This window comes from Cryptomeria japonica, chromosome 5, assembly GCF_030272615.1.
Source record: "Cryptomeria japonica chromosome 5, Sugi_1.0, whole genome shotgun sequence".
NCBI lineage: Eukaryota > Viridiplantae > Streptophyta > Pinopsida > Cupressales > Cupressaceae > Cryptomeria > Cryptomeria japonica.
The window spans coordinates 30,619,038-30,645,944 of NC_081409.1; the positions used below are offsets into that span (position 1 = coordinate 30,619,038).

At 43.7% G+C, this 26,907-nt stretch overlaps 1 protein-coding gene across 1 annotated transcript in view; it reads right to left on the reverse strand.

Annotated features, from left to right (window-relative positions):
* The window catches only part of LOC131057369 (uncharacterized), a 48,514-nt gene that overhangs the window by 8,580 nt on the left and 13,027 nt on the right, over positions 1–26,907 (reverse strand). Inside the window, exons 3-4 of the mRNA XM_057991519.2 lie at positions 13,987–14,075; positions 13,672–13,756 (exon numbers count right to left, since the gene is read on the reverse strand). Of these exons, the coding sequence (XP_057847502.1) occupies positions 13,672–13,756; positions 13,987–14,075 (174 nt within the window). The remainder of the gene's footprint in view (positions 1–13,671; positions 13,757–13,986; positions 14,076–26,907) is intronic.

The following is a 26,907-nucleotide window of genomic DNA, read 5'->3' on the forward strand; positions in this document are numbered from 1 at the left end:
CGCCAAGGCGATTATCGATGGCAATCCGTAGACTCGACACCATGAATTCAACTGGCACCACGGCTTCTTGTCCATACATTAGCTGGAAGGGAGTCTGTCCAATAGTTACCTTGTAAGTTGTTCGGTATGCCCAAAGTACTGACGGTAGGCGCTCCTCCCAGTCATCCTTCTCCACTCCGCAAGACTTATATATCACCGACATTATTATTTTATTTGTGGCCTCCGCCTGGCCATTGGCACGTGGGTAGTACGGGCTTGATAATGAGTGAAAAATCTTGAAGTCTGATGTCAACCGCCGTATGACATGGTTCACGAAGTGGCCTCCCCGGTCACTGGTCAACTGAATAGGTATACCATATCACGTAATGATTTGTTCATAAATAAATTTCGCTGTGCTTATTGCCGAATTATCCTGGAGAGCCCTTGCCTCCACCCACTTGGTCAAGTATTCTGTCGCAACTATAATGTACCGGCACCGTCGTGTGCGGCTGGCCTTAAGAGGACCCACAAAGTCGAGTCCCCATCATTCAAAGAGTTCTTGTGCATGCGACGGGTTGAGGGGCATGAAGTCCCGCTTCAGAGGTTTGCCCGTCCATTGGCAAGTGTTGCACCCCACGACCCACTCCCTGGCGTCGTGATGTACCATTGGCCACCATAGTCCTGCGAGAAGCACCTTGCCGGCTATAGTGTCTAGGCCCATATGTCCACCTGCGGGCCCTTCGTGTGCCTCCCTTAATACACTCGAGACTTCTTCCTCCATGACATAACGCCTTAATATCTGGTCCGGCCCCATTTTGTAGAGTAACCTGTTGATGAGCGAAAAAGTCCTGCTCCTTGATACGAGCTTTCTTCGTTCCCCTGGAGGCATACCCTTCGGAAATCGGGACGTCGATAGGTACTCTCCAATCTTCCTGTACCACGAAGGGAGTACGGCTATTTGGAACAAGTGTGCATCCGAAAAATCATCATTTACTCCCTCTGGAGGTTCCCCCGACTTAATCCGGGACAGCTGGTCGGCTATGACATGGCTTCGCCCTGGTCTTACCACAATTAAAAATGTGAACTCCTGTAGTAGCAATAGCCAACGACTTATCCTCCCCTGGATAATGGGCTTGTTTACTAAATACATGAGTGCCTGGTGGTCTACGTAAAATGTGAATGGTGTGGCCAAGAGGTAATGACGGAATTTCTATACGGCATAGACCATACCGAGTGCTTCACGTTCTGTGGTACTGTAGTTCTTTTCTGCCTTCGAGAGCAACCTGCTAGCAAAATAAACGGGGTGGTCCAGCCCGTGTCCTCCTACTTGGGCTAACATAGCCCCGATGGCATAGTTTGAGGCATCCACGTGAACGTGGAATTCCTTATCCTAATTCGGGTATGCCAGTATGGGCACTCCCATCAACCTTGTCTTCAACTCTTCAAAGGCCTTGCTCTGTGGCTCTACCCAAATGTATGGTTCCCCTTTCCTTGTTAACTTATCCAACGGGTGGGACACCTCAGCGAAGTTCTTGATGAACCTCCTGTAGTACCCCACATGACCAAGGAAGGACTTTATCCCCGTGACGTCCGTAGGAGGTTCCATTTCTACTATTACCCGAATCTTGTCCGAGTCCATTTTCAATCCCTCTTTACACACAATGTGTCCCAGCAATCTTCCCTGTGGTACCATGAATCTACATTTCTTCGGGTTGAGGGCCAACCGTGCCCTCTGACACCTCTCTAGGCACTCCCCGAGAGTTTTTAAGTGGATGTCCCGTTCGCTGTAAATAAACCAATCATCCAGGAATGCTTTGAAGTTCCCCACCGACATCTTGTCGAAGATGTGCAAGATGATGCGCTGAAAGGTGGCAGGCGCATTGCATAGACCGAAGGGCATTCGGTTGTATGCGTACACACCGTCCTCCACCACGAAGGTTGTTTTCAGCTTATCTTCCTCCGCGATGCATATCTGGTTGTAACCAGAGAACCCATCCATGAAGGAATAGATTTCATGTCCAGCTACTTCCTCCAAGATGTTGTTGGTGAAGGGTATGGGAAACGGGTCTTTAATAGTGACCGCATTCAAGCACCGGAAGTCTACACAAATCCGGATCTGATTGGCCTCTTTCTTGAGGGAAATCACAATGGGGGACACCCATTCGCTTGTCTACACTCTGAAGATTATGCCCGCTTCCAACATCCGCTCAATTTCGTCATTCACTCGTACAGCATAATTTTTGTTCATTCGGTACGGCCGCTTCCTCACTGGCTGGGCTCCCGGTACCAATGTTATTCGGTGCACACATAACTCTGGGGGCACGCCCTTCAAGTCCTTGTATGTCCATGCAAAGACATCCTTGTATTCAAGGAAAATTTTGAAGGCTGCGGCCTTCAACACTGGATTCCAGTCATCTCCGACTAGGATGATCTTGGGGTCACTTGTCTCCCCGAGATTCGTTTCCTTTAACTTGGCTTCCTGATACTTAATGGGCTCCCCCTTCAGGAATTGGTGTGCCGGCGTCTCATTCACTGTTGCCTCCCCTTCCTTATACTCGCCATATTCTGGGGGAAATATATCTGGTTCTTCTTCGATGCTCAATATGTTGCACGAGGGTGTAAATAGTTCATAATCTCCCATTTGCCAATGGAAGAGGCCATTCAAGGAGTCCCCATCGTCCCCTGAGCATGCCTCCAGTTCTAACACCCCTTCGTCACTAGGCTCCATGCAGCATCCATTTCCACCCTCCGCTAACTGGACTCCCTCAGATTCCAAGTCGGAGGAGGAGGCTAACTCCTCACTCACCATCTGCGTACGGAGATCGATTACGTACTTCCTCTCGACGTTTTCCAAAGAAACGGTATTCCGCTTCCAGTTATGGTTCGCTTTTGTTGCAATGAGCCACCCCCGCCCAAGGATGGCGTCATATCCTTTCTGCTTCAAGGGGATTACCACAAAATCCAGCAAGAATGGCTGCGTGCCGACCATCACCTGCTGGCCCATGAGGGTACCAAGGGGTTTAATTCCATGTTGGTCTGCCCCTAGCAAGTTGAACGTAGGGGGCCACAACGTAGGCTTTCCCAATTTTTTCCATGTCGCTTCTGGGAGTACATTTACTCCTGACCCTCCGTCCACAATAGTGTCTATTAAGGTAGTCCCTAGTATACCCATTTCTACCACCGCCGGGTGGCGTCCACTGTTGACTACCAACAACATGGGGTCGACCACGGGGCTCACGACCTCCCTCGTTTTTACTTGTGGGGCTACAGAGTTTAAAATAGCCGTTTTTAGCTGCAACATAGTCTCCAGGAGGTCTTGAATTCTCACGGGTACCTCTACCTACAATATTTGCCGTAAGATTTCCTCTTCTCCCTTCGTTCGTGGTGGACTTGCTGTCTGGTGACTGTTCTGTCCTTGTGCGGCCATTTCCTTTGTGATCTCGTCTCTGGCCTCCCACACTCTCTCGATCTCCGTGTGGGGATTTGGGTAGGCAATCTTTTTAGCCTGTGCCCTTCTGATTGCCAACGCTTCTGCCTTCGTAGGTTCTATGTTTAGAAGGTTTACACCAGGCTTCAGGCAATTTGCGTCCTCATGGTCTCCTGGCCCGCACCATCGGCAGAGGTGCTGAGGGTTGGCTTCCTTCGTGCAATCGCGGGTGAAGTGTCCCCACTGATTGCAGGCCCTACATTGAATCATTGGCCATCCCTTGGCATCATACTGGATCCGATTTTTGTTGTTGTTATTGTTATTATTTCTTCCGCTGCCGCGTCTATTATCCCGGTATCCTCCAGATGATGCCGTTGTGTTAGTCTGCTGGCCCGTACCCGCTGGTGCGGATGTTGTGGCCTGCTCAGTGAACAGCACCTGGTTCGTGCTTCGGGTTTTCATGTTGTATGGGCACTCCTTGGTGGAGTGTCCCATCACTTGGCAAATCTCACAGAATGCCTTCTTCAGGCAAGTACCCTTTGTGTGTCCGTCACTCCTACAGTCTGTACACCACACTTCATTTTCTTCCGTCTTACTTGTACTCCCTTTCATGGCTTTGAATTCTTTCAGCATTCGTTCCATGTCCTTCTGGAGCGCGTGTACCTTTTTACTCGATTCGCCACCGCTACTGCTCTCCCCGTCAGAATCTTCATCATCGTCAAATGAATATTTATTACTTTTCTTCTTCCTTGATGTTTTGTATTCGCTTTCTAGATCCATCGCCCTGTTATAGGCGTCGTCATATGACGTCGAGGTTACAATCTTCTTTTTTTTCTGTAGGGAGGATTTCAATCCTTCCACAAACCATCGTTTTTTTAAGCCCTCAGTCGACTGGCTCTCCATTTTACCCAACAATTCCTTTAGTCTCCTGCTGTATGCCCGTACTGTCTCCTTAGTACCTTGCTTGGTACTGTATATCTCTGTTACAATTTCGTTGTCATCACGAAGCAACTAAAACTCCTCCGTGAATTCCTTCTGTAGGTTAGCCCATGTGGCCACTTTTTGCTTATCTACATTGGAGTACCAATCTATGGCAACTCCACGTAACGTGGTTGGGAACTGCTGTACCCAGTCATTCTGGTCTGTCACTCCGTTGGCAGACCAAATGGTTTCACATGTACGGCAGTGCCGTAAGGGGTCTTCCTAGTCGTCCCCTGTGAACTTTGGCAATTTTTGTTTACTCGCCATCCCTGGTCCTCTTCCTGGGGGCAGTTGTGTCTGTGTCTGTGGCCCTGCACTGCTTCCTCCGGTGGCGTTGGTGGTGTGTCCTGGAGGTACGGTGTTTTGCCTATCGCGTGTGGAACCTACACCCGTACTGTTGCCCTCCCTTTCGCTCTGACACGCTCCTACTCCTGCTTCCCATTGGTGATCTTCACTCCGTGGCGTAAGGGATAAGTTCCTAAACTGATCCCGAGTCTCCTCGACTAGATTTCGCCGTAACCTTGTTTTTTCTAGAAATTCTTCGTGGCTCCGCATCCTACGATGATCTGGCGACGCGTAGAAATTTCCGTCGGCCTCTGCACCTTCCATGACACCTCCTTGGTTCCCCTCGGGCCCCCCTTCGGCAAGTCATCCTTCGGCAAGTTGCCTCAGCCTCAGCCTCCGTCTACGTTCTACTTGCTGCTCCAGAATCAAAGCCCTCTGCACGGCCTCCCACTCGTTCGTTTCTGGTTTTTTATTTCTATCTTTATTCAATAGGTTTGGCATTAATTGTCGCACATTTCCATAACTCTCAATTCTTAAATCAAAACATGTCTTTATTAATTCATCTGCTCAAGTACAACTCGTGTCAATGACACTTTTATTTGAAAATAAGAAGTTCACGGTTCAATTCCCTCCTGGCCTGGCGCCATCCCTTTCCGTTTCCCGTCAGCTATTCTCTTCGTAGCGTTGCAGGATTTGTTGTCGTCGCTCTTCCTAGGCAATCTCCTCCAGGTGGGCCTGTTGTGCCAACGATGCATGTGCAAGCAGCCGGGGGAGGTGGTTCATTAAACGGTTTACTGTCGGGCTAACCTCCAGCGTTGTCCACACGGCACTTGGTGGGATTTCTGCCTCCGCCGCTTCTCGTCGAACGTATGTCTGAATGGCTACCTAGAGCAAAATTGAAAATTCTCGCGTTGTCGTGTCTTCTCCTGTGTAAAGTTCTGTCCGCGTGTCGTCGGCCTCCGGGTTTACTTCACCAACAGGTAGGCCCATTGTGTCTGTGCGCCATCCATGTCTTCCGTTCCCGAGTTCGTCTAGGCAGCGGCGCCAAATGTTTGCCCTCTCAGGTGAATAACTTAAGACATAAAGAACATAATGCAGAATAATGCCGTAAATATCAAACAAAGTATATCAGATGTTCTATTCATAATAAGTGTATTTTACAAGTTACATTCCGAAGTATAAAAGGGTACCGAGGGGGTGCGAGCGCCAACCGTCGCACCGCAACTTCCACCCCTCGGTTGCCAACTAACCAAAACAATTACACATAATTAACTAATGTTATTCCCGTGTATAATAATGCCGCCAACATGAGTCGCTATAGATCAAAATATAATTACTTTGCAGCTAAGTTACCGGTTCAGGTTCGGGCATTGGTTCGGGTTCGAAGAACCCAGTACGCCAGTACGGCAAAATTTTGAAAAGGGGTTTGGGTTCGTTAGTACAAAAACATGTAAATTATATATATATGCAGCCTATAAGCATGAATTAAGATTAGCATGTCACATAGCATCATATAAACAACAAAACCAACATAAACTTGTAATCATAGCATCATGATCATACCATAACAGCATCATATACATCAAGTTTAATATCAAAATGATAAAATATTCAAGTATCATTGTTTCAACTTTCAACAATTTAAAGTTTGATCATTAAATGGATTCTCTAATGGGGGTTTGGGGCAACGCCCCCAATGGGGGTTTGGGGCAACGCCTCCAATGGGGTCAAGGGGCAGCGCCCCTTGCGGGGGTCTGGGGGCAGAGCCCCTTGCGGGGTTGAGGGGCAACGCCCCTCGCAGGGCCCCAGGGCAGCGCCCAGGGCGCGCTCCCTGTAGCGGTACAGGGCGGGGTCAAGGGGCAGCGCCCCCGCTGCCAACACCAAATCACAACCTTCAAACCCACACGAAACTCCATGGAGTGCATCAATTTTCTGCTTTTTTGAGACATCTAATTTTCTGCTTTTTTAGGTTATAACTTTCACTTTTTACAAGGCGGAATTGAAAAAAAAATTAAATTTGCATTGTACTTTACGGGCCGCCCAGCCGCCCGGGTTCGACTGGGTCCGCCCGGGTTCAACTGGGTTCGACGCCAGGTTCGACCAGGGTCGAACCCACTGTGGGTTTTTCGAACCCTGGTCGAACCGGACCCGTACCACGGACCCGATCGAACCCAGACCCGTACCAGGGGGGCCTAGAGGCGAACCTGATAACCTAGCTTTGCAGTGACAAGAAATGAATTCCCTACCCCACAAAGATTGAAAGTCGTTGTCCTACTAATTTGCTGGTAATCAGTAGATTAAATTGCAGACATGAAGCAATATCAATCTTAATTTGATCAAATGAAATGATCAAATTTGATCTCAGCTGGTACCTCATCACAGGTATTGGCGATTCACATTAAATGCATTTTGATTGGGATAATACCTTCATTCAATATCGATTGCAATCTTGATGCTTCAAATCATGGTGCCTTGGAAATTCAAACTCTCTCGTTCATAATTAATTTTTAATAGGCAAGATAACATCGATTAAATACGTTGCATTATAATCCCAAACTTTGCCTTTTGAATTTTAATCGCCCTCCAATCATCATTTAAAGGTAAATGCCTGTCATTGAATGCAATTCAATGATGTTTGATAAAATGCTTCGAGTCTTGCAACTCGAGGCACCTAGTGCAAATAGTCTTGCATCGGTCTCTTGAACTCTTCATTGCACTTACAACTCGCATTGAATGAGTGGCATCATGGAGATTCCAAATCTTGAGGTAGCATTATTGATTGTCTAAGCATTGCACGTGCCTTGTTCTTCATTTTCTATGTTCATTGAATGGCTTACATCATGTTGATCAAAACAGTGCCACCTTGAACTCATCTCATTCGATCTTGAACTTGATCATGGAAATTTGATAAGTGGAAAATCATCACAGTCAAAGGACGAGTCTCTTGGTCAAAGGATGGAGCTCTTGTTCAAACGACGGAGCTCTTGTTCAAACGACAAAGCTCATGTTCAAGGGATGAGGATCATGTTCAAAGGACGAGGCTCCCATTCAAAGGACGAGGGGTCCGTTCAAAGGACGAGGCTCCCATTCAAAGGACAAGGCTCTTGTTCGAGGGACGAGGGTCATGTTCAAAGGACGAGGGGTCCGTTCAAAGGACGAGGGGTTCGTTCAAAGGACAAGGTCCTTGGCTTAGAACGCCTCAACTTTTTCCATGCCTTGGCCAAAAAAAATTATTTTTTCAATTTTTGAATTTTTTTGAATTTTTTTCATTTTTTTCATTTTTTTCATTTTTTTCATTTTTTTCATTTTTTTCATTTTTTGAAATATTTTATTTTTTTAATTTTTGACTTAAAATAACCCTTACTCTATGCTGAAGCGGCATTATTAATGCCTTAGAAAACATTTTCAATCTGCTCCATAATGCCTTGTGGGGCCAGCATGCCACGGTGGTATGAAGGAAAGCAATTGCAATGCCTAAAAAAAACATTTAAATTTCCAAGCTAGAAGTTTGGTTGGGTCCAGCAGAAAAAAGTTCTTAGAAAAGCTTTTAATTCTCCATGCTAGTGGGCGCCGGCAATGCCATGTAAGTGGAGGAATCAAAGGAAATTATAATGCTTTTAAAAAAAACTTTTAAAATCTCCATGTTTGAATTTTGTGGTGGGGCCCAAGTAATGGCGTGGTAATAGAAGGGAGTTATAAGGAAATACGGTAGAAGAGATGCTGTGGCAAGGAAAGGTGAGGGGAAGTGATAAGAAAGTGCCACGGGGAAGGAAGGGATACGGGTAGGATAAAGGGCAATGAAGGGGCTAAGTGGTAGGTGAGAGGTGTAAGTAAGGTAGGATAGAATAGAGGATAGGTAGGTGGGTAGGAGGTTGAGGGAAGTGGGAGATAAAAAGATAGTGGAGATAGGTGAGATGATAATGATAAGTGAAGGTAGAGAAGGGTAGGAAAGGGAAATGGAAGAGGTGAAATGGGGGAAGGGGTAAAAGATGAAGGAGAGGCAAGTATGAAATATAAGATAGATTGAGAATAGGAGAAGGTGAGGTGGAATGAAAAGGGGAGATGGATGGGAAGCGATCAGGTTTGGGCACCCACTGTCAATGCTGGGAGAGGCAGGTCAGTAGCTTGGTTGGGTCGGTAGCTTGGTTGGGCAAAGGAGGTGCTGTGCTCAACTTCATCCTGAGGAGAGAGACTTGTCTTGATTACATCTTAGCCACCTGAGATACTACACTTCTTCCGAAATGCAAGGCTAATAGCTAAAAGACTCAACAACTAACCTAGAAAGCAGAAAAAAAGTGGGGGTCCCCATTTGCAATGGGGCGATGTGTGATTTGGTCACAACACTCGGTAATGATCCAAAACTGAATCAGTTAAGTTAGTCAAAGCAGTTAGTTTATTCACTCATAGTCTCATTGAGGCTAATCCATATGTCTAGCACAACATGAAGGCTCATTACTGAAAAAGATGACACATAAGTCAAATCAGAAGCCGATGTTTGAAAAACAAAAAGGAAGAAGTAACCAAAGGACCTGAACACACAAGGGAACTTGACAGAATGAAGATAATCTGACAGTTTCGACCCCAGTCGACCACATCTAACTTGTCTGATAGCAGTCAAAACTGTTCCTGTCTAAAAACAGACAAGCAAAGCAGGTTTGACCACAGTTGAACACATTGAAGATGCGACAACAGCAACCTGTATGGTGTCTGAGAGCTCTGAAACATGTCCAAAGATTCCTTTGGTAGCTATGGCACTGAACTTCTTTGACTCATTTATATTTCTTTTTACTATTAAACCTCCAAGAGAGGTCATTTTAAGAAATCAACTCATTAGTGGTTTTTAGAGAAAACTGGTTGTAAAGCACTGTTGCTTGCAGCTAATGAGTCTTTGAGAGTACAGCGTAGATTTAGGGAGTTTGTGAGAGCAGTAGAGAGTCACATCAAGCAAGACAATGCTATTGTAGGAAAGAGGAAATCCTTGAAGACCCAAAAAACAATGTGCAGCTCTTGTACTGAAAGTTTTTATCATTCTTATTGCTGTTTATCCTCTCCGTTTATAGTTATGTACTTATTGTCTTATTCTATGCTCTAAGATACAATTATAGAGACTGCTTTTTCTTATTTATGCATTAGAAACAGCAACCCATGCAATCAAGATACGTTAGGGAAGAAAAGGATTCAAATTGTTTAATCAAGCTGTAGAATATCTACCCTGAATACAGTTCAGAATAGGAAAGCAACACTTTCCAGTCTTTTGTTGTGAGCTGCTTAAGAAGCTCCTCAGTGGTGGCAAAAGTAGAAAGCTCTAAAATAATTTGAGCTCATAATATTCGAAGAATTAAACGCTAAAGGTATTCAATAATACCTATGATTGTCCACACAGGATTTGGTCTTCCAATATTCTCCATTCTCGTTGTTATAATTTGAACCAGAGTGACTATTGGTTCTGTAGCATTCTTGCTCAGATATTCCTGATACCAGGACCAGTCTGCACACCCTATTTTCTCCAGATCAATCACTCTATTGCATTTCATTCATTTGAGGTTGAAAGCTGTTGGAAGGCCATATGGTGAGGCAGGGAAGATTTTCAGTAATCCAACCTTCGGTTAAGATTAGCAGGCACTTTTTTCAGTCGTTCAATGTTGAGCAATGATATTGAGTAGTTTGGGTGTATATTGCGAAGTTTGCAACATCTATGCTGCTTTCTAGTTCAGTCTACCGACCTCAAATCTCTCACACAGTTCAGTGGTGAGATCCTCTTGCTCTGGAGACAAATGATCGCAAAAGCAATCCAGATCTCAATTGATATCTAAGGGGTAACACTCTAAATTGCTTTAACCTAAATGTACTATAAGCATAAACAAATAATAGAAGAGTTGTTCATTCATGGAATAATGCACAGTAACATTATGAGAACTGTAACATAAATTGCATTAATCTGAACCTGCACAAGACATACTCTTGAAGAGATGTGTGGATGTCTTACTCTAGCTCAGTCTTCTTGTGCTATCTATCTATGTAGATATGTAGCATAACTATACAATGCTGGAAAAAACAGAGATCCATTTTGGAAGATGAAACAGTTGCTCTTCCACAGGTGACTCTTAATCTTACATTAGTTAGACTGAGCCCCTTCAAAATGTAATGGCCAAATCTTGCTCATCACGAAAGATGGGAACAGTAACATTGTTGATGTTGAAATATTCTACAGAATTTTTCCAAAAGTTTTCTTCTCATGTTTTCATGGACAATGAAGACATGTTCTTAACAGTAACATTGTCATCACTCAATGGTACCACATGTAGAGTTGGGCACAGCAGCTTCAATCAAGGTTAGCTGAGATCATGATGTCTCAATGGCATGTGCCACATGAGATTTGGCGTGCACTTGGATAGTGCTACATTCAATCTTCCAAGAATGCTGCATAACTGCAGTCTGGAACTGTGGGCATAATATTTGGTTGAAGTGATATTGTATTGGTGTTGGCACCACCAACCAGGGGAGGTGGTTGTACCATTGTACATTACCATAGACCACAGAAAATGAGTTTGTAGCACTGTTGTCCATAAAAATGGACTGGGTAGTATTGCTGGTGATAAATGCCACTTGGATCAAGAAGAGAGGGTATATTGTGTACCTAAACACAACTATTTTGTTTTCTTAAATAATGAGTTTTTCTTTCATAAACTAAAATGTGTACAGTAAGTAACATAGTCACTTGGAAGGTGACACTTCCAGTACAGGATACAAGCATAGGAGCGTCATTTTCCAAAAAACAGGACACTATAGGGAAGCACCACAATACAAAACTTTTACATGTATATAAAATTTAATAAACTGAAAATATTTACAGGATTTACAAATCAAATTCATAAGTTTGAAATAATTTAAAAACCAGAGAACCCAACATACGAATGGGGAAAAGTGAAAAAACTAGTTGATCAATGACTCTCAAACAACATCAAGAAAAAAACTTTCTCTACAAAATTTCCAGAGACAACTGTAATCCATAGTTTTAGAGATCATATGCCCATGATTATTCAAAGCAGTAATTTAGCATGTGCTTCCACACTTCGTCATATGGGACAGACCTACTTAACCTTTATTGCCAACAATAGATGGATAATCTTGAAATCCTTGAAAATGGATGAATTATCTTTGGGGCATTTTTGCAAAATGCTTTATCTTGTATTTGTTATTTAAAATAAATTGCAAATACATATTGCCCAGCAATATAGTTTAGCAGCGCAAGCAACTAGCATGGAAACTGCTATTTTGCAATGCAATCACTTGATAAAAATTCTATTCAAGGACATCCTAACCCTTATTGTTTTATCTTCTTACTAATATCGCTTTGGACATGCATGACAAATTTCTCTAATACAAAATATGCCTGTACTTTTTTAAGCAAAATATACAACTATTTTTTTTTTTCTTCATTCTCTTGAAAGAAATTATTAGAAGAAAGCAAAACAGAGCATTAAAAAACATTTAAGAATCTTGTATGTAGGAGGATTCCTGATTTTCAAGAGACATCTAAAGACATCAGCTCAGGTGTTTTGTTGTCTGGAAACATCCCCATAATTGTGTCTAAGATAGGGACATGTTTTCAAGATGGGAGACAGGTATCAGGGGTCAAGATACAAGTCTCCAGGTAACTAGAGTACATGGTGGTTCTGGGCGAATAAGGGTATAGTATAATATGCCAATAAAAGCCCCATCGTGTGATGTATGGCCCTGATAGTAATTAGGGATATTCATATTATGTAATAAGATGAAGTTCTGAAGCAAGCCCCATCGTGTGATGTATGGTCCTGATAGTAATTAGGGATATTCAAATTGTGTAATAAGATGAAGGCTGAAGCATAATTACATGAGGCATTAACCTTAGGTGATGTTATAGGAACTCCATCATTTGTCACATTTCTACATGCCGATATGTCTTTCAGCCTCTTTGACTGTCTTTGGTCATCTGAAAGGCATTAGTAAAATTTCAATTCTTATGAACTCTGGAAGATGGACTTACCAAGGCGATCATTAGAGATGATGCAAATTACTTTGTGGGGGAAAAAAATTTCTGCAGCACCAATTGAGAAAGTCTAACAAGCCAAAGATTTTTTTTTCAGGCAAAGTGCTTCCTGCTTGGAAATAATGACCATCACCTTTTACTTTGGTACAACCTAAAGAAGAAATGAGAGTGCAACTGCCCCTCGGTGTTGAATTAGACACTGTTTTTTCTTGCTAAAAAATAAAGAGCATGCAATGAAGCTTTAGCTTGATACTGATGATAAATTATCACAACTTTCAGAAGCCAGGACTAGATGACAATTAATATGATGAAGCAGATGTTGATCATCAGAGGCTAATTATTCATGCAGGTAGATATCATATCATGTATAGCCTACCATGTTCATCCAAATCTTATCTTCAGATCAATCTGTTGAATATAGCCCAACTACACTGAGAAATTGTTCTACATAAGAAAAATGGAGGCAACTTGGATGTCATTTAATTGCATGGCATTGCATCGGGTAAATGTCATCATATAGATGGCTTTACCTTCTTTACCTGCCAACAAAATTTGTCCTTCAAAAGATTAAGTATTTATCAAAACGACCATATACAATTGCCCACCTATTGTGATCTCAACCAAAGTAATAAAGACTGTAGGAACATGGATCTATCAGTTAGAACTTAAAGTCCATTACATTGATATTAGAATGGCACAAAACATGCAGAGTGTTTTATAATATCCATTGTCTGAAACCACTTTCAAATTATGAAGAAAACAATTGTATTTTCCCTACCAGATCCAAATAACAATGGGGAATTAAGAAGAACAAACAGAAGTAGTAAAGCAAGGAGGATTAAACTTCCTTGGCATTCACTATCTGAGGTTGATTAGATAACCTGCTAATTTAAATACAAGAAGCATTATTAAGACAAATCATAATGAAAAGAAATGCAAAGTTTTCATTCTAGATATATGAAAGGGATACAACTTCTGCTCGGACTATGTCCCCTGGGCGAAATGATGTATGCAAATCAACCTTGTCAATTTCTGTCGCCCGTACATCTTGGTGCCTGTCAGGGGGCAGTAAAAATTTAGACACAAATTTCCTTACTTAGAAACAGCTTAAACTGCACCTTTTTGATATTTTTACCAGTTTTTAGTTATACAAAGAGGAAATACATACATTAGAAGCAAATAAAGTTGATAGATAGTCACTGCACACAAAATTCTAGACTTCTGATATAAGAAAAAGGAAGAGAATACTAATTAAAATTGAAGTGAACAGCATGACAAAACTGACCTCACAATGCCTGTAAACTTTTCTTTGACTGCCCTTGTCCCAACACAGATAACATCCGCTGAAGCCATTCTAACCATCACCTTTGTAATCTGGCAACATCGCTTCAGTTCAATCTCAACTTGAAAGGTGGAAAATTAATATCGAGTGCATTTCCATCAACTTACATGCAAGATTACTACACAGTTCAGCAGATTAACAAGCTTTTAAAGTACTCTAATTATTAAGAATAAATGACCCTGTCAAACTAAACTTACTCAATCCATCAATCACTCCACCAACCATCCAGCAAGGAGCATTCTCCCATTCCCTTAACCAACACAAGACGACAGTCACATTCACCTTTAGAGCCCTTTATCAGTCCAGTGAAATTGGCTATCTTGGTTGACTGAAAGCCATGTTGTTTCCTATTTCATTCTTGCCCTCCTCTCATGGTAATCATATATTTTTCCAATCTATTGCCTTCCTTCAGCTCTTGCCACTTTGTGCTTTGAGATCTCTGCATCTAGTATAGCAGGTTTGGGTATGGTGAAGATTAGAGAATTACGTTTTTTTGGTGTGCCTGAGATGTAATTATTATGGGATCTGTCACTGTAATCTATACTAGAGATGAGAGATATAAAGAGTGAATGTGCTAGAGCAAGAGATTATAGAGACTGATGATAGATCACAGCAAGGAGAGGAGGGGAAATCCAAAAACAGATTGATGAGTTTATCAAATAACAGGACTTGCACAACTTTAGAATATGGGGAAACAAAGTGAAAATAACAATGAGTTGGGTGCAAGAATCCCATAAACTCAGTCGTACGGAATAAAGCTCAATTTCCAATTCAAGAAGATGAAAAGAGGGAGTACGGTGGAAAACAAATGTAACAAAAGGTCCGATCCAGGTGACAGCCCATGACAAAATTCTAGGAGGGTAATTTCTTATTGTGCAATTTAGTTTGAATTTCTATTATGAGCTTGTGATAAAAAACATACAACTAGTTAAGGAGATAAGTACCTGTCAGGTTGATAGAATCAAGATGGATATGTCCATTGTTTCTGATCAACGGAAGGATGCCAAAAATTGGCCCTTCATAAATGTGATTGTAGTATGCCTGAAGGGCCAATGCTTTTTAAAGTCATGGGTTGTGAGAATCAAATGAAGGATACATAATTTCTTGCTCACTTCCTCATATGAACCATACAACAGAAATAGGATATAGAAAAACTAACTATGATTCGTGAATTAGAAAGACTATAATTTTAAGAATTACTATGATGAAACTAAAATAATGTTGCAAACAGCACTGCAATGTAAAGATCAGAAGTCCTGGGTCATAACCATAAGAATCCTAATTATCTTGATAGGGTGCCTTAGCAACGGTTCTCCCTAATCAAGTCATTTTGTGAGGGTGCCTTAATAACAGTTCTCCTTCTGTCTGAGAGGGTGCCTTAATGGCGGTTCTCCCCCTATCTGAGAGGGTGCATTTATAGCGGTTCTCCCTCTGTCTGAGAGGGTGCCTTAATAGCAGTTCTCCCTCCAGAGATGATGTTCCACAGTATCATAGATCAGACTCATAAACAAGAATATATTGACAATCAAATATGCAGAAAGTTATCAGCATCAGTCATAAATATGCAGGGTATCAATACTGTGAATATACAGATATTATCATGCAAAAATCACCATGTAATGCATCTACAGTTTGCTATATATAATTCCTGGAATTCATACCAGTTCGGATATCTGGCTGAGTATATTTTTGCAGGTATTAGGCTTTTGTCTCACTATTTTACTTCTTCCTTTTTTTCTTTTGATTACCTCCTCCATCATGGTGGTAAGACCACCATCAATGGTCACGTCCTTTAGAGGTAGCGACCCCTTTGAAATCACTTTCATCGCTTTTCTCAACCACAGCAACCCTTCATAAATCATGAATATTAATAATTGTCTTAATGTGAATACACTAATAATAATAAAGATCACTAAATAATCAGAATATAAATAATATGAATCAATTAATATCATTAATAATTGTTAGACAACATTATTGTGTGTGCCTGTAACTTAATAACAGTTCTGATCTGATCTGATCGATGGTGATATTGCTGGAGGCTTTTGATTCATTTCCTTTATATCACTTAACGTGAGGGAGAGGTTGCACCTCTTCATTGTGTATGCCCTTTGGAAAGAGACACACCCTTTCACGATTAGCACCATTTGAAAGAGTGCAACTCTTCATTATTTCTGCGCTTTGAAAAGGACACAACCTTTCACAATCAGATCTGCACTTATTTAAATCAGATCTGCACTTCTGCTTCCCAAAAACTATTCCCTCTCAAATGAGGTACTCTTCTCCCTTTTATATCTCATGTTTGAGGGAGTCACAACTTTTCATTCGATGTCTTTTGACCATTCATTTACTTTATTAAAATTTAATTATATTTAATTATATTCTTTTATATTTTAATTTTAATTTTATTTGTATTCTTGTGAATTTTAATTTTATTATTATTTGCCATTAAAATGTATTTCAAAGTGGGGACATTACATCTCTTAACTCTTTGACTTTACCTTAATAGGTTGCCAATTCATCTTCTAAGCAATATTGGAATACATACTGTAGGAGCTGAAGATTAGCTCAACACTTTAGGATCACTTGCAAAAACAATGATAGCCTTCCAAAAAAGAGTATGCAAGAAATGACCTTGCTTGATATTAAGATCTATGAGATATATTACAAAGTGTACAATAATCTTGCTTATATAGGCAACGTGAGTGATAGGATTAAACATGATGTTGACATGTTGTAATCCTATGACATGAGACAACTAACTCCAACAAATACTAAATGACCTAGGACACAAGAATAAAATGAGATAAAATCCCACAAACAAGTAAGACTTCTGGAAACACACCTAGGACCTAAGTTAACATGTGAATAGGACCCCACTAAGGAATTAATTAGGTAGAACAACCTATTCACACTAAGACCCTGTTTACCGCTACAATTGGTAAATCAAATACAGGAAATAATAATGTACATGACAATGCATACCAGACATGGCAGTAAAATATATCTTTATTCGCACATTCAATTATTACAGAGAAGAGACCAAAGATAGTCGGCCAAGGATTACAATAGATCCGACAATACCATGCCCCTTCCTTGGCAGTACACGACATATTTAAAGGACCCAACGGTTGTCGAGAGGTACACAACCGTCAACCAATTGACACATAACTACCCGAGACTGACAACCCACTCAATACAATTAATTAATACGTTGTCAAATAACAAATATTATCAAACATAACAACAGGCAATTTATGCCGACAACATCATCCCCTCCAAAAAGAAAAGTCGTCTTCCAGATGACAAGCAAACATCAAGTGATATTCGGAAAGATTAACAACAGATAGTGACTTCAACTGGACACCCCCAACTTGTAGTGTACCTACCAAATCAAATGGGGATTTGGGGCAACGCCTCCAACGGGGTCAAGGGGCAACACCCCCAATGGGAGTCTGGGGGCAACGCCCCCAACAGGGTCAAGGGGCAGAGCCCCTTGCGGGGTCGAGGGGCAGCGCCCCTCGCAAGGTCCCGTGGCAGCACCCACACGGAACTCCATGGCATGCATCAATTTTCTGTTTTTTTAAGACATCAAGAACGAGGCCAATGAAGTCAAAATTTTGATCAAGGTGCATTCTCCCATACGGGTATTGTGTTTTCTGACTTGTTCTCCTTCCATATGGGCTTATCCTCCTTGCGTATAGACTTGTTCTTTCATACAGGTTTGTACTTCTCTCTTGGTTGTACGATGCATAGGTGTGTGGCTTGAGACTCCCTTCATCCAACTCAAGGTCGATGCCTTCAAGTTTTTTATATACTGCTTCCTTGACCGTACGGTATTCCTCCTGTGGTCCGTACGGATTTCTCTTGGTTGTCGTATGGCCTCCACCTTTGGTTGTCGTACCTGTAGCGTGGTCGAACGACCTCTCCCTGATTGCTTCCCTGTATACCGTACGATGCCTCATGTACGATGTTCGTACGGCTTCCATGTATGTCGTACGATGTCTCATGCGATATCCGTCGTACGGTTTTACCATACCCTGTTCTCTATGCAATTTATGTCGTACATCGTACAAGTCGAATGAATGGACTACGCCGTACGGAATGGGTGGATGAGCTACGCCATACGGGTTGATTGAACGAGGTACGTCGTACGGACTCCTCGCCTTGCTCTACGCCTATGTGTCAATCGTACACTGTACGGTATTTCTGCTTCTTCACCTGCACCGTACGGATTCGACTTCTCCTGTAGCTAGAAGGGAATGTTCATTCCCCCTCTCGATTTTGTCCTGCTGTCAAGTCTACTTCCCCGGCTCTCCCTTGACCGTACAAATCTCCAGCACTCGGCTTCTCTAGTTTGTACGGTGTAGCTGGGGCTCTTAGCTTCGTTTGGTAACCTCATCACGTCAACGCAACCTGCACTCTCAGGAGCCAACTTTCTCTTGTCTGCTCTGAACCGTACGGCGTATGATATGGACTTAGTCAATCATTCAGCAACTTTACTCTCCACGTACGATGACAATTCTTCAAAAAGTTTACTCTTGGCATACAGTGACAATCCTTCGACAACTTCACTCCTAGTTCCTGTGGACCGTACGCTCCATGTACTCTCGGCTCTTATGGGTTGTATGGTCAACTTGCTCTCGGTTGATTTGAACCATACGGCTGAATTACTTTCAGCTGATGTGAACCGTTTAGCGTATAGTATTAACTTCTTCGGGGCAACTCCACCAGGCTCTACAGCATCCAATTTCAGATCCTCGCCCTGTGAATCTTCTTCGTACACCTTAGATACTTTTCCATTCCCACTCGGTGGCCTCTACTCATACGGTACAGGCTCACTTGGCAATTGTTCGTACAGCCCAGACACACCAACGTCGAATGTGCACAGATGAATATCGTACGACGGACTTTGTACTTCCTCAATTTCGCCAATTTGTAGCATGTTACAATCGGGGTGGAAGACTTCATAATCCTCCATCTGCCAGTGAAATAATCCATTAAGAGAACTCGTCTCATCCTCAAAGCAATCTTCTAGTTTGAGCACCCCTTCATCGTTGGGTTTCATGCCTTTCCTTCCTCCGTCCATACCTAACTCTCCACCCTCAGACTCAGAGTCCGAGGGTGCCAGTTCTTCACTCACCGCCTGGTTCCTCAAGTCAATGACGTGCTTCCTCCCATCACTCTCAATCGAGAGTGTTTTTCGCTTCCAATTATGATTCGCCATGGCAGTAACCAACCATCCCCTCCCGAGGAGTGCATCATACGCCTTCTTCTGTAACCGGATGACTACAAAGTCCAAGAAAAAAATTTGTGTCCCAATCATTACTTTTTGTGCCATCAATGTTCCCAAAGGCTGAATGTCGTGCTAGTCGGCACCTACCAAGTGGAAGCTTGGCGGCCAAAGATTCGGCTTCCCCAAACATTTCCACGTGTCTTTTGGTAGTACATTTACTCCCGAGCCTCCGTCGACAATGGTTTTTGTCAATGTTTTGCCAATAAAGTGTAATTCAATGCATTGCAAAAATAATGGACATGACAGAATACATCATGACAGAATATAAAGAAACTCAGATCTTCATTGATTCATAATAATGTCAGTACAATGACAATGACCATACTAACTCTGTCTCCATGACCAAGGACTCGCTAATATATAAAGGTGACTGGTCAGTTACCCGGTGTCAACTGTCAACAACCAACGGGTTAACTGCCGTCATTAACTTTAATTACATTAAATGTCTTATTGCTTAATTACCCGACAACATCATCCCCCCCAAAAAGAAATGTCGTCTCCGGACGACAGACAACAAAATGGGAATGATATGCCTACAATAAATAACAACTACAAACCCCACAAAATAACAACTACACACAGACTACTGAGGGGGTAAGGGGGGCATCCCTGATGGTGGAGGGGCTGGGGCTGCTACTGCCAACTGCTCCCGAAGCTATACCACCTGGTCGGTCCAGTATCGGAGGTCCTGCTCAGCCTGCAACTACCGCTCCCGAGAACTCCTCACTCGAAACACTGCCTCCATCAATTCCTGATGCTTCGCCTCCAACTCGACTGCCAGGGTAGCAACTCTCGATTCTGCTAAGGCTCTCTCATTTGACTGCACTGCCAACTCTGCCCTCATGGCACTCAATTCTCCTCTCACGGTGGCAAGGATCTCATCTATACTCCTAGCATGGGTGCGTTGCTGCTCTAACTCTGTCTCCAATGCAGGGATGCGAGTGGCCAACTCCTTCTGAGCCCTATCCGCCCTGAGTTGAGTCTCTCGAAGCTCGAGATACCAATCTCGTACACCCTGCTCAATCCGTCTGACCACAGACTGTGTCTGACTCCCTCCGGCCACCTCCTAGCTCTGCCACTCTACTCGCATCTCTGGAAGATCAAGCGTCGGCCATCCATGCTGCTCAAAACACTGTTGAAATGCCACTGCTACTACAGATGTAGCAAATGCAAGGAGTCTCCGCAAAGTGAGTTGTCCGACAGACTCCTCTACCGTCGAGGCAACCAGTAACTGAACCTCCTCCTCCATCCTGGCTAAGAACTGCACCATGGCAGTAGGTCTCCCCTCTCCAATCCGTCCAACCTGATGCTGCTGCTGCGGTGATACCGCCCCCTCCTCCACCAGCAGTGTCTTTCTATCGCCCTACTTTCTAGTGCCACTGTCCAAGTCGATAACCCCCGGAGGTGAAGGAATACAAGGGTAGGAAGGTGTGGGTGGTGCCTGCCTGCGTGGAGATGAAGGTAGAGCCGCATATCTATCTAGCCATGAATCAACATCGTCCCCCCCCCCCCCCCCCGACCTCTCCTCAACCGTCCTTTGGGCATGCGTACTGGTGCACTCGCTGGTGTCGTCATCTTGGCTATGACTGGCGATGGCTGGACTGGTGGAGGCCGAGGATGCATCTGACCAAACCCAGGTATGGGGATGGTAGAGATGGTACCCACTGTGACTCCAGATGATGCCAATGGTCCTCCCTCTCCTCCGACGGTCAGGAATGCTGGAGTAAATACCACCTGGCCGGTCCTGCCAGCTCCCCCTCCAGGCATTCCACGATGCCCCCTCGGTACACTTGCCAACGATACTGTCTGAGTGGTGGGGGTCTCCTGCGGCGGCACTAGCTACTCAATCTATGAAAGCTTGAAGGTGCTATCTTCCTCTGAATCATCCGACCCCTCACTTTCCTCCTCACTAGTGCTATGTCGTCCTGAATCCGTGTCACTGGCCGACACCACTACGTGGACCAGTCTCCTCCTCTTCCTGCTCGTCTGTCCCTCGACGGTAGTCAAAATATCCAGCTCTGACCAATAAAATATAGCTGGCTTAAGGGAGTCGATGCTATCCCGCGGCTGCCATCCTCTACGGTGTGGTGGCACTTGTACCCGCACGGAATCTAAAAATAATCCGATAGCGTGATGTGACATATAAAATACTTTATGTTTCAACATCATACAGTCATGGGTTCTATCTGACAATAGATTGGCCCAATCATACACCGTGCCCTTTCTGAGTCCTGCCATCAATGCGATCATAGGTACTACCGCGTTCGACGCTCTGCTGGCGCCAATCAGCCTACTCTGTACTACGTCAAGTAAACATTGCTAGATGCCAGATTTTAAAAATGTCTTCTTCAGACCTCTTCCCTTCGGATCCAGGATGCGACTCCATTCTTCTGTAGTCAAGTTGTCCCTACACATTTCTTTTAATAGCTGGGTTCTTTCCTCGGACAACTTTGTTACCTTTTTGTCAGTCTTTTTACCTTTGTCAGGAATGCCAAATACTCTCTCAAAATCATCAGAGTTAAATGAAACAATGATGTCAGTGTGCTGGAAATTGAATGACGATGTGCGAAGTTCAAGATCATATGTTTTAATCATTTGTCGTAGGCAGGGTTTGAATTCCTTAATATTAAAAATGGGCATCCGAATAGCATCATGGACCCTAGCTTTTGTTAATTCAATTTTTACCTCAATATCTGACGGGCTCGTGGCATTTTCCCACCATTGGCTGCACACCGTTCCAGCCAAACCCTCGAATAGAATTGTATCTGCGGTGACCTGCGTAACTCTTCCCTTTCCTGCATCCTGTGCAATTACTTTGCCCTTGTCTTGGTCGCCCATTGCTACAGCAGGTTTCTTTTTGGCTTCCTTCTTGGTTTGCTCTTCTCTTTCCTGCAATTTCTTCCTCCAGTCTAGCTTTTTCAATCCCCTAGGTTCAATCGCCATTAATCAAAATAAAATAAAAATTCCTTGTCTGGGGTTCGATTTGTAACTGTTTCGAGTCTTAACTGTCTTTCATTTTGTACGGATTTGCCTTGCTAATGTGGTACGGCTGATTTGATTGTACGGCTATCACCCGACAATTTTCTAACTTGGCAATTTCCTGAGTATTCATGCCATATAAAACACTTAATGACAAAAAAAAAATAACTTAACTTTTTTCTGTATGTCCCTTTTTTCTTTTTTCTTTTTTCTTTTTTTAACTCAATTCCGTACGGCCTTTTCCATAGGACCGTACGGTTTTGTTTTTTGTTTTTTTAAATTATTTTTTTAAAAAAAAAAATTTTACTCAATTCCGTACGACCGTACTGATTTTTTTTTTATAAAATAATTTTTTTTAAATTCTGTACCGTACGGCCATACGAACCCATTGTACTGTTATTTCCGTATGACAGCATTTATATATATATATATATATATATATATATATATATATATATATATATATATATATATATATATATATATATATATTTTTTAATTTTTTTTTTTAATTTTCCATTTTTTTTTTCCTATGGCACCGTACGGGGTCGTACGGACCTACCATACGGTCATTTCCATACGACCGCACTTACTTGTCCGCCTGGGCGGACCTCGTCTCTTGCCTCTGTTGGTGATAGATTTTCAACTTGGAGCCATTTATAGCATCAGGCACCTCCATCCCGTCCATCGTCCACAGTTTGATGGCTCCGTTCGCGCCAACTTCGCGAATCTTAAAGGGACCTAGCCATTTTACCCTGAACTTGCCTGGCTTAATTTCGTTTCGACCATTAAACTTCAATACCAATTGCCTCGAGGTGAACTGCATCCTTCTTAAATGTTTGTCGTGCCAGGCTTTCCATCGTTGCTGAGCTGTCTCTGTCGCCCACTGTGCCATCGTCCGTCTTTCATCCAACTTATTCAAGGCGTATAGTCTCTCCCAGAGGCTTTCCATGTCGCCTAACCTGTTGTCAATGGCAGTTCTGAGACTTGGCACCATGAATTCCACTGGCACCACAGCCTCTTGGCCATACATTAATTGGAATGGTGTCTGCCCAGTGGTTACCTTGTAAGTTGTTCGATACGCCCAAAGTACCGACAGTAGACGCTCCTCCCAGTCTTCCTTCTCAACCCCGCAGGACTTATAAATTACTGACACCATGATTTTGTTGGTCGCCTCAGCCTGGCCGTTTGCCCGAGGATAGTACGGACTTGATAGAGAATGGAAAATTTTGAATTCGGTTGTCAACAGCCGAATAATGTGGTTTACAAAGTGCCCTCCTCTATCACTTGTCAACTGTATAGGTATTCCGTACCGGGTGATAATCTGTTCATAAATGAATCTCGCCGTACTAACGGCGAAGTTGTCTGCCAAGGCCCTCGCTTCAACCCATTTGGTCAAGTATTCAGTCGCCACGACAATGTATCTACATCATCGGGCCCGGCTTGGTTTCAACGAACCAATGAAGTCTAACCCCCATCTTTCGAACAGTTCTTGAGCATTCGACGGGTTGAGTGGCATAAAATCCCTCTTTAACGGTCGTCCAGCGCGTTGACATGTATCACAACTTGTCACCCATTCTCTAGCGTCATTATGCACTGTCGGCCACCATAAGCCTGCTAGTAAGACTTTCCTTGCCATCGTGTCCAGTCCCATGTGTCCCCCTGCGACCCCTTCATGTGCTTCTCTCAGGACTCCTGGGACTTCCTCTTCCAAGACGCATCGTCGTAGGATCTTGTCAGGTCCCATCTTGTAGAGAAGGCCATTTATAAGTTGGAACGTTATGCTTCTTAGCACAAGTTTTCGTCTTTCCCCTAATGACATTTCCTTAGGAAATTTTGAAGTTGACAGGTATTTGCCCACACTCGTGTACCAGGCAGGAAGGATGGCAATGCGGAAGAGATGGGCTTCCGAAAAATCCTCGTTAACACCTTCGGCCGGCTCTCCAGACTTGATCCGTGATAGCTGGTCAGCGATGACATGGCTCTTGCCAGGTCTGACAATGATGTTGAATGTAAATTCTTGTAATAGCAACAGCCATCGGCTAATCCGCCCCTGGATGATTGGCTTGTTCAACAGGTACATCAACACCTGGTGATCCACATAAAATGTGAATGGTGTCGCCAATAGGTAATGTCGGAATTTCTGGACGGAGTATACCATCCCGAGGGCTACTCACTCCGTCGTGCTGTAATTCTTCTCTGCTTTTGACAAGAGTCGGCTTGCAAAATACACTGGGTGGTCCAGCCCGTGGCTGCCAACCTGCGCCAGTGTGGCCCCTATGGCAAAGTTGGATGCGTCGACGTGTACATGGAACTCTTTGTCCCAGTCTGGATATGTCAGGATTGGCGCACCTACCAACCGTGACTTTAACTCCTGGAAAGCCTCTTCTTGGGTCGTCCCCCAGATGTACGGCTCCCCCCTTCGTGTCAGCATATCAAGTGGGTATGATACTTGGGCAAAGTTCTTAATAAACCGCCTATAATACCCAATGTGTCCAAGAAATGACTTGACGCCAGTGACATCGTCGGGCGCCTCCATCTCCACAATGACCCGTACCTTGTCAGGGTCAGTCTTCAGTCCGGCCTTGCAGACGATGTGCCCTAGTAACTTGCCTTGAGGCACCATAAATCTGCATTTCTTGGGATTTAGGGCGAGGCGGGCTCATCGGCATCTTTCCATGCATTCGCCAAGTGCGGCGAGATGTGCCTCTTCCGTGCTGTAAATGGACCAGTCATCCAAGAATGCTTTGAAGTTTCCTACGCACATTTTGTCGAAAATATGGAGGATTATCCGTTGGAAGGTAGCTGGCGCGTTGCACAACCTAAATGGCATCCGGTTGTATGCATAGACGCCATCTTCTACGACAAAGGTGGTCTTCAATTTGTCCTCCTCTGCAATGGAAATTTGATTATATCCGGAGAATCCATCCATAAATGAATAAATTTCATGGCCCGCTACTTCCTCGAGGATGGTGTCTGTGAATGGTATGGGAAATGGATCTTTAATTGTGACAGCATTCAAACACCTGAAGTCTACACAAATTCTTATCTGACCGGCCTCCTTTTTCAAGGATATCACAATGGGTGATACCCATTCGCTGGTCTGGACCTTGAAGATGATTCCTCCTTCGAGCATGCGGTCAATTTCGTCATTTACCCTAGCGGCATAATTTTTGTTCATCCTGTATGGCCGCTTCCGTACAGGCACGGCTCCGGGAACCAGAGGGATCCAGTGTACACACAGTTCTTATGGTACCCCTTTGAGGTCTTTATACGTCCAAGCGAACACATCCTTGTACTCTGTGAAAATTTTGAACGCCGCCGTCTTCAAGACCCGATTCCAGTCCTCGCCAACCAGAATATTTTTCTGTTCTGAATTTTCTCCAAGATTTGTAATTTTAAGTGCGGATTCCTCGTACCTTCTGGGCTTACTCTTGTCGAACTGGTGCGCTGGTGCGTCATCCACAGGGGCATCCCCTTCCTTGTATTGTCCGTACTCTAGCGGGAACTCGTTCTCGTCAGGTTCTTCTTTGATCTCCAGCATATTGCACCCGTACAATAATTCATAGTCTTCCATTTGCCAATGGAAGAGCCCTCTCAAAGAATCCGTCTTGTCCTCAGAACAGGCTTGAATTCCTAAGATGCCTTCATCATTTGGTTCCCTGCCATCCTTCCCTTCGTCCGTACCGTAGTCCCCGTCGGACTCTGACTCTGGTGCCAACTCTTCACTGACTAGTTGAGTTTTGAGGTCAATGATATATCTTCTGCCGGCCTTTTCCATGGACAAGGTGTTCTTTTTCCAATTGTGGTTTGCTTTTGCCACCACCAGCCAACCTCTGCCAAGGATGGCATCATATCCCTTCTTCTTCAATGGGATGACCACAAAGTTCAAGACGAACGGCTGTGTTCCGATCGTCACTGGCTGCGCCATGAGTGTGCCAAGCGGCTTGATGCCGTGTTGGTCTGCTCCCAATAAATTAAAGGTGGACAGCCAAAGAGTAGGTTTGCCCAATTTTTTCCATGTTTCCTCTGGCAAGACATTTACTCCGACCCGTCGTCGACAATGGTGTCGGTCAAGATGGTGCCCAGTATACCCATTTCCACCACTGCTAGGTGTCTACCATTGTTGATCGTGAGGGCTAATGGGTCTGTCACCGTCTCGCCAAGGTTGTCCCTTCCATGTGTTGGTCGGCTGACTGGGGTTATCAGTACGGATTGAAGAAGTGTCATCCGCAAGTGTGGCATACTTTCCAGGAGATCCTTCATTTTGACAGGTATCTCGACCTGTAGCAGTTGGTTTATAATATTTGTTTCTGCTTCAGAGCGAGAAGTACCTGCAAGCCCGTGTGCGTCCTTGTTCGTCGACATCTCCTTCTCCAGTTCCACTCGTGCCTCCAGTGCCTTTCGTTTTTCCGTACGAGGATCTGGGTAAGTGGCCGCTTTCGTCTTGGATCTTGTTATGGCGAGCACATCCTCCGTTTCTACATTCAACAAATTCACTCCAAATTTCGGACAGTTGCCATCGTCATGGTCCCCCGGACCACACCACTTGCAAAGTTTTTGTGGCACTTCCTCCGCCGTACAGTCCC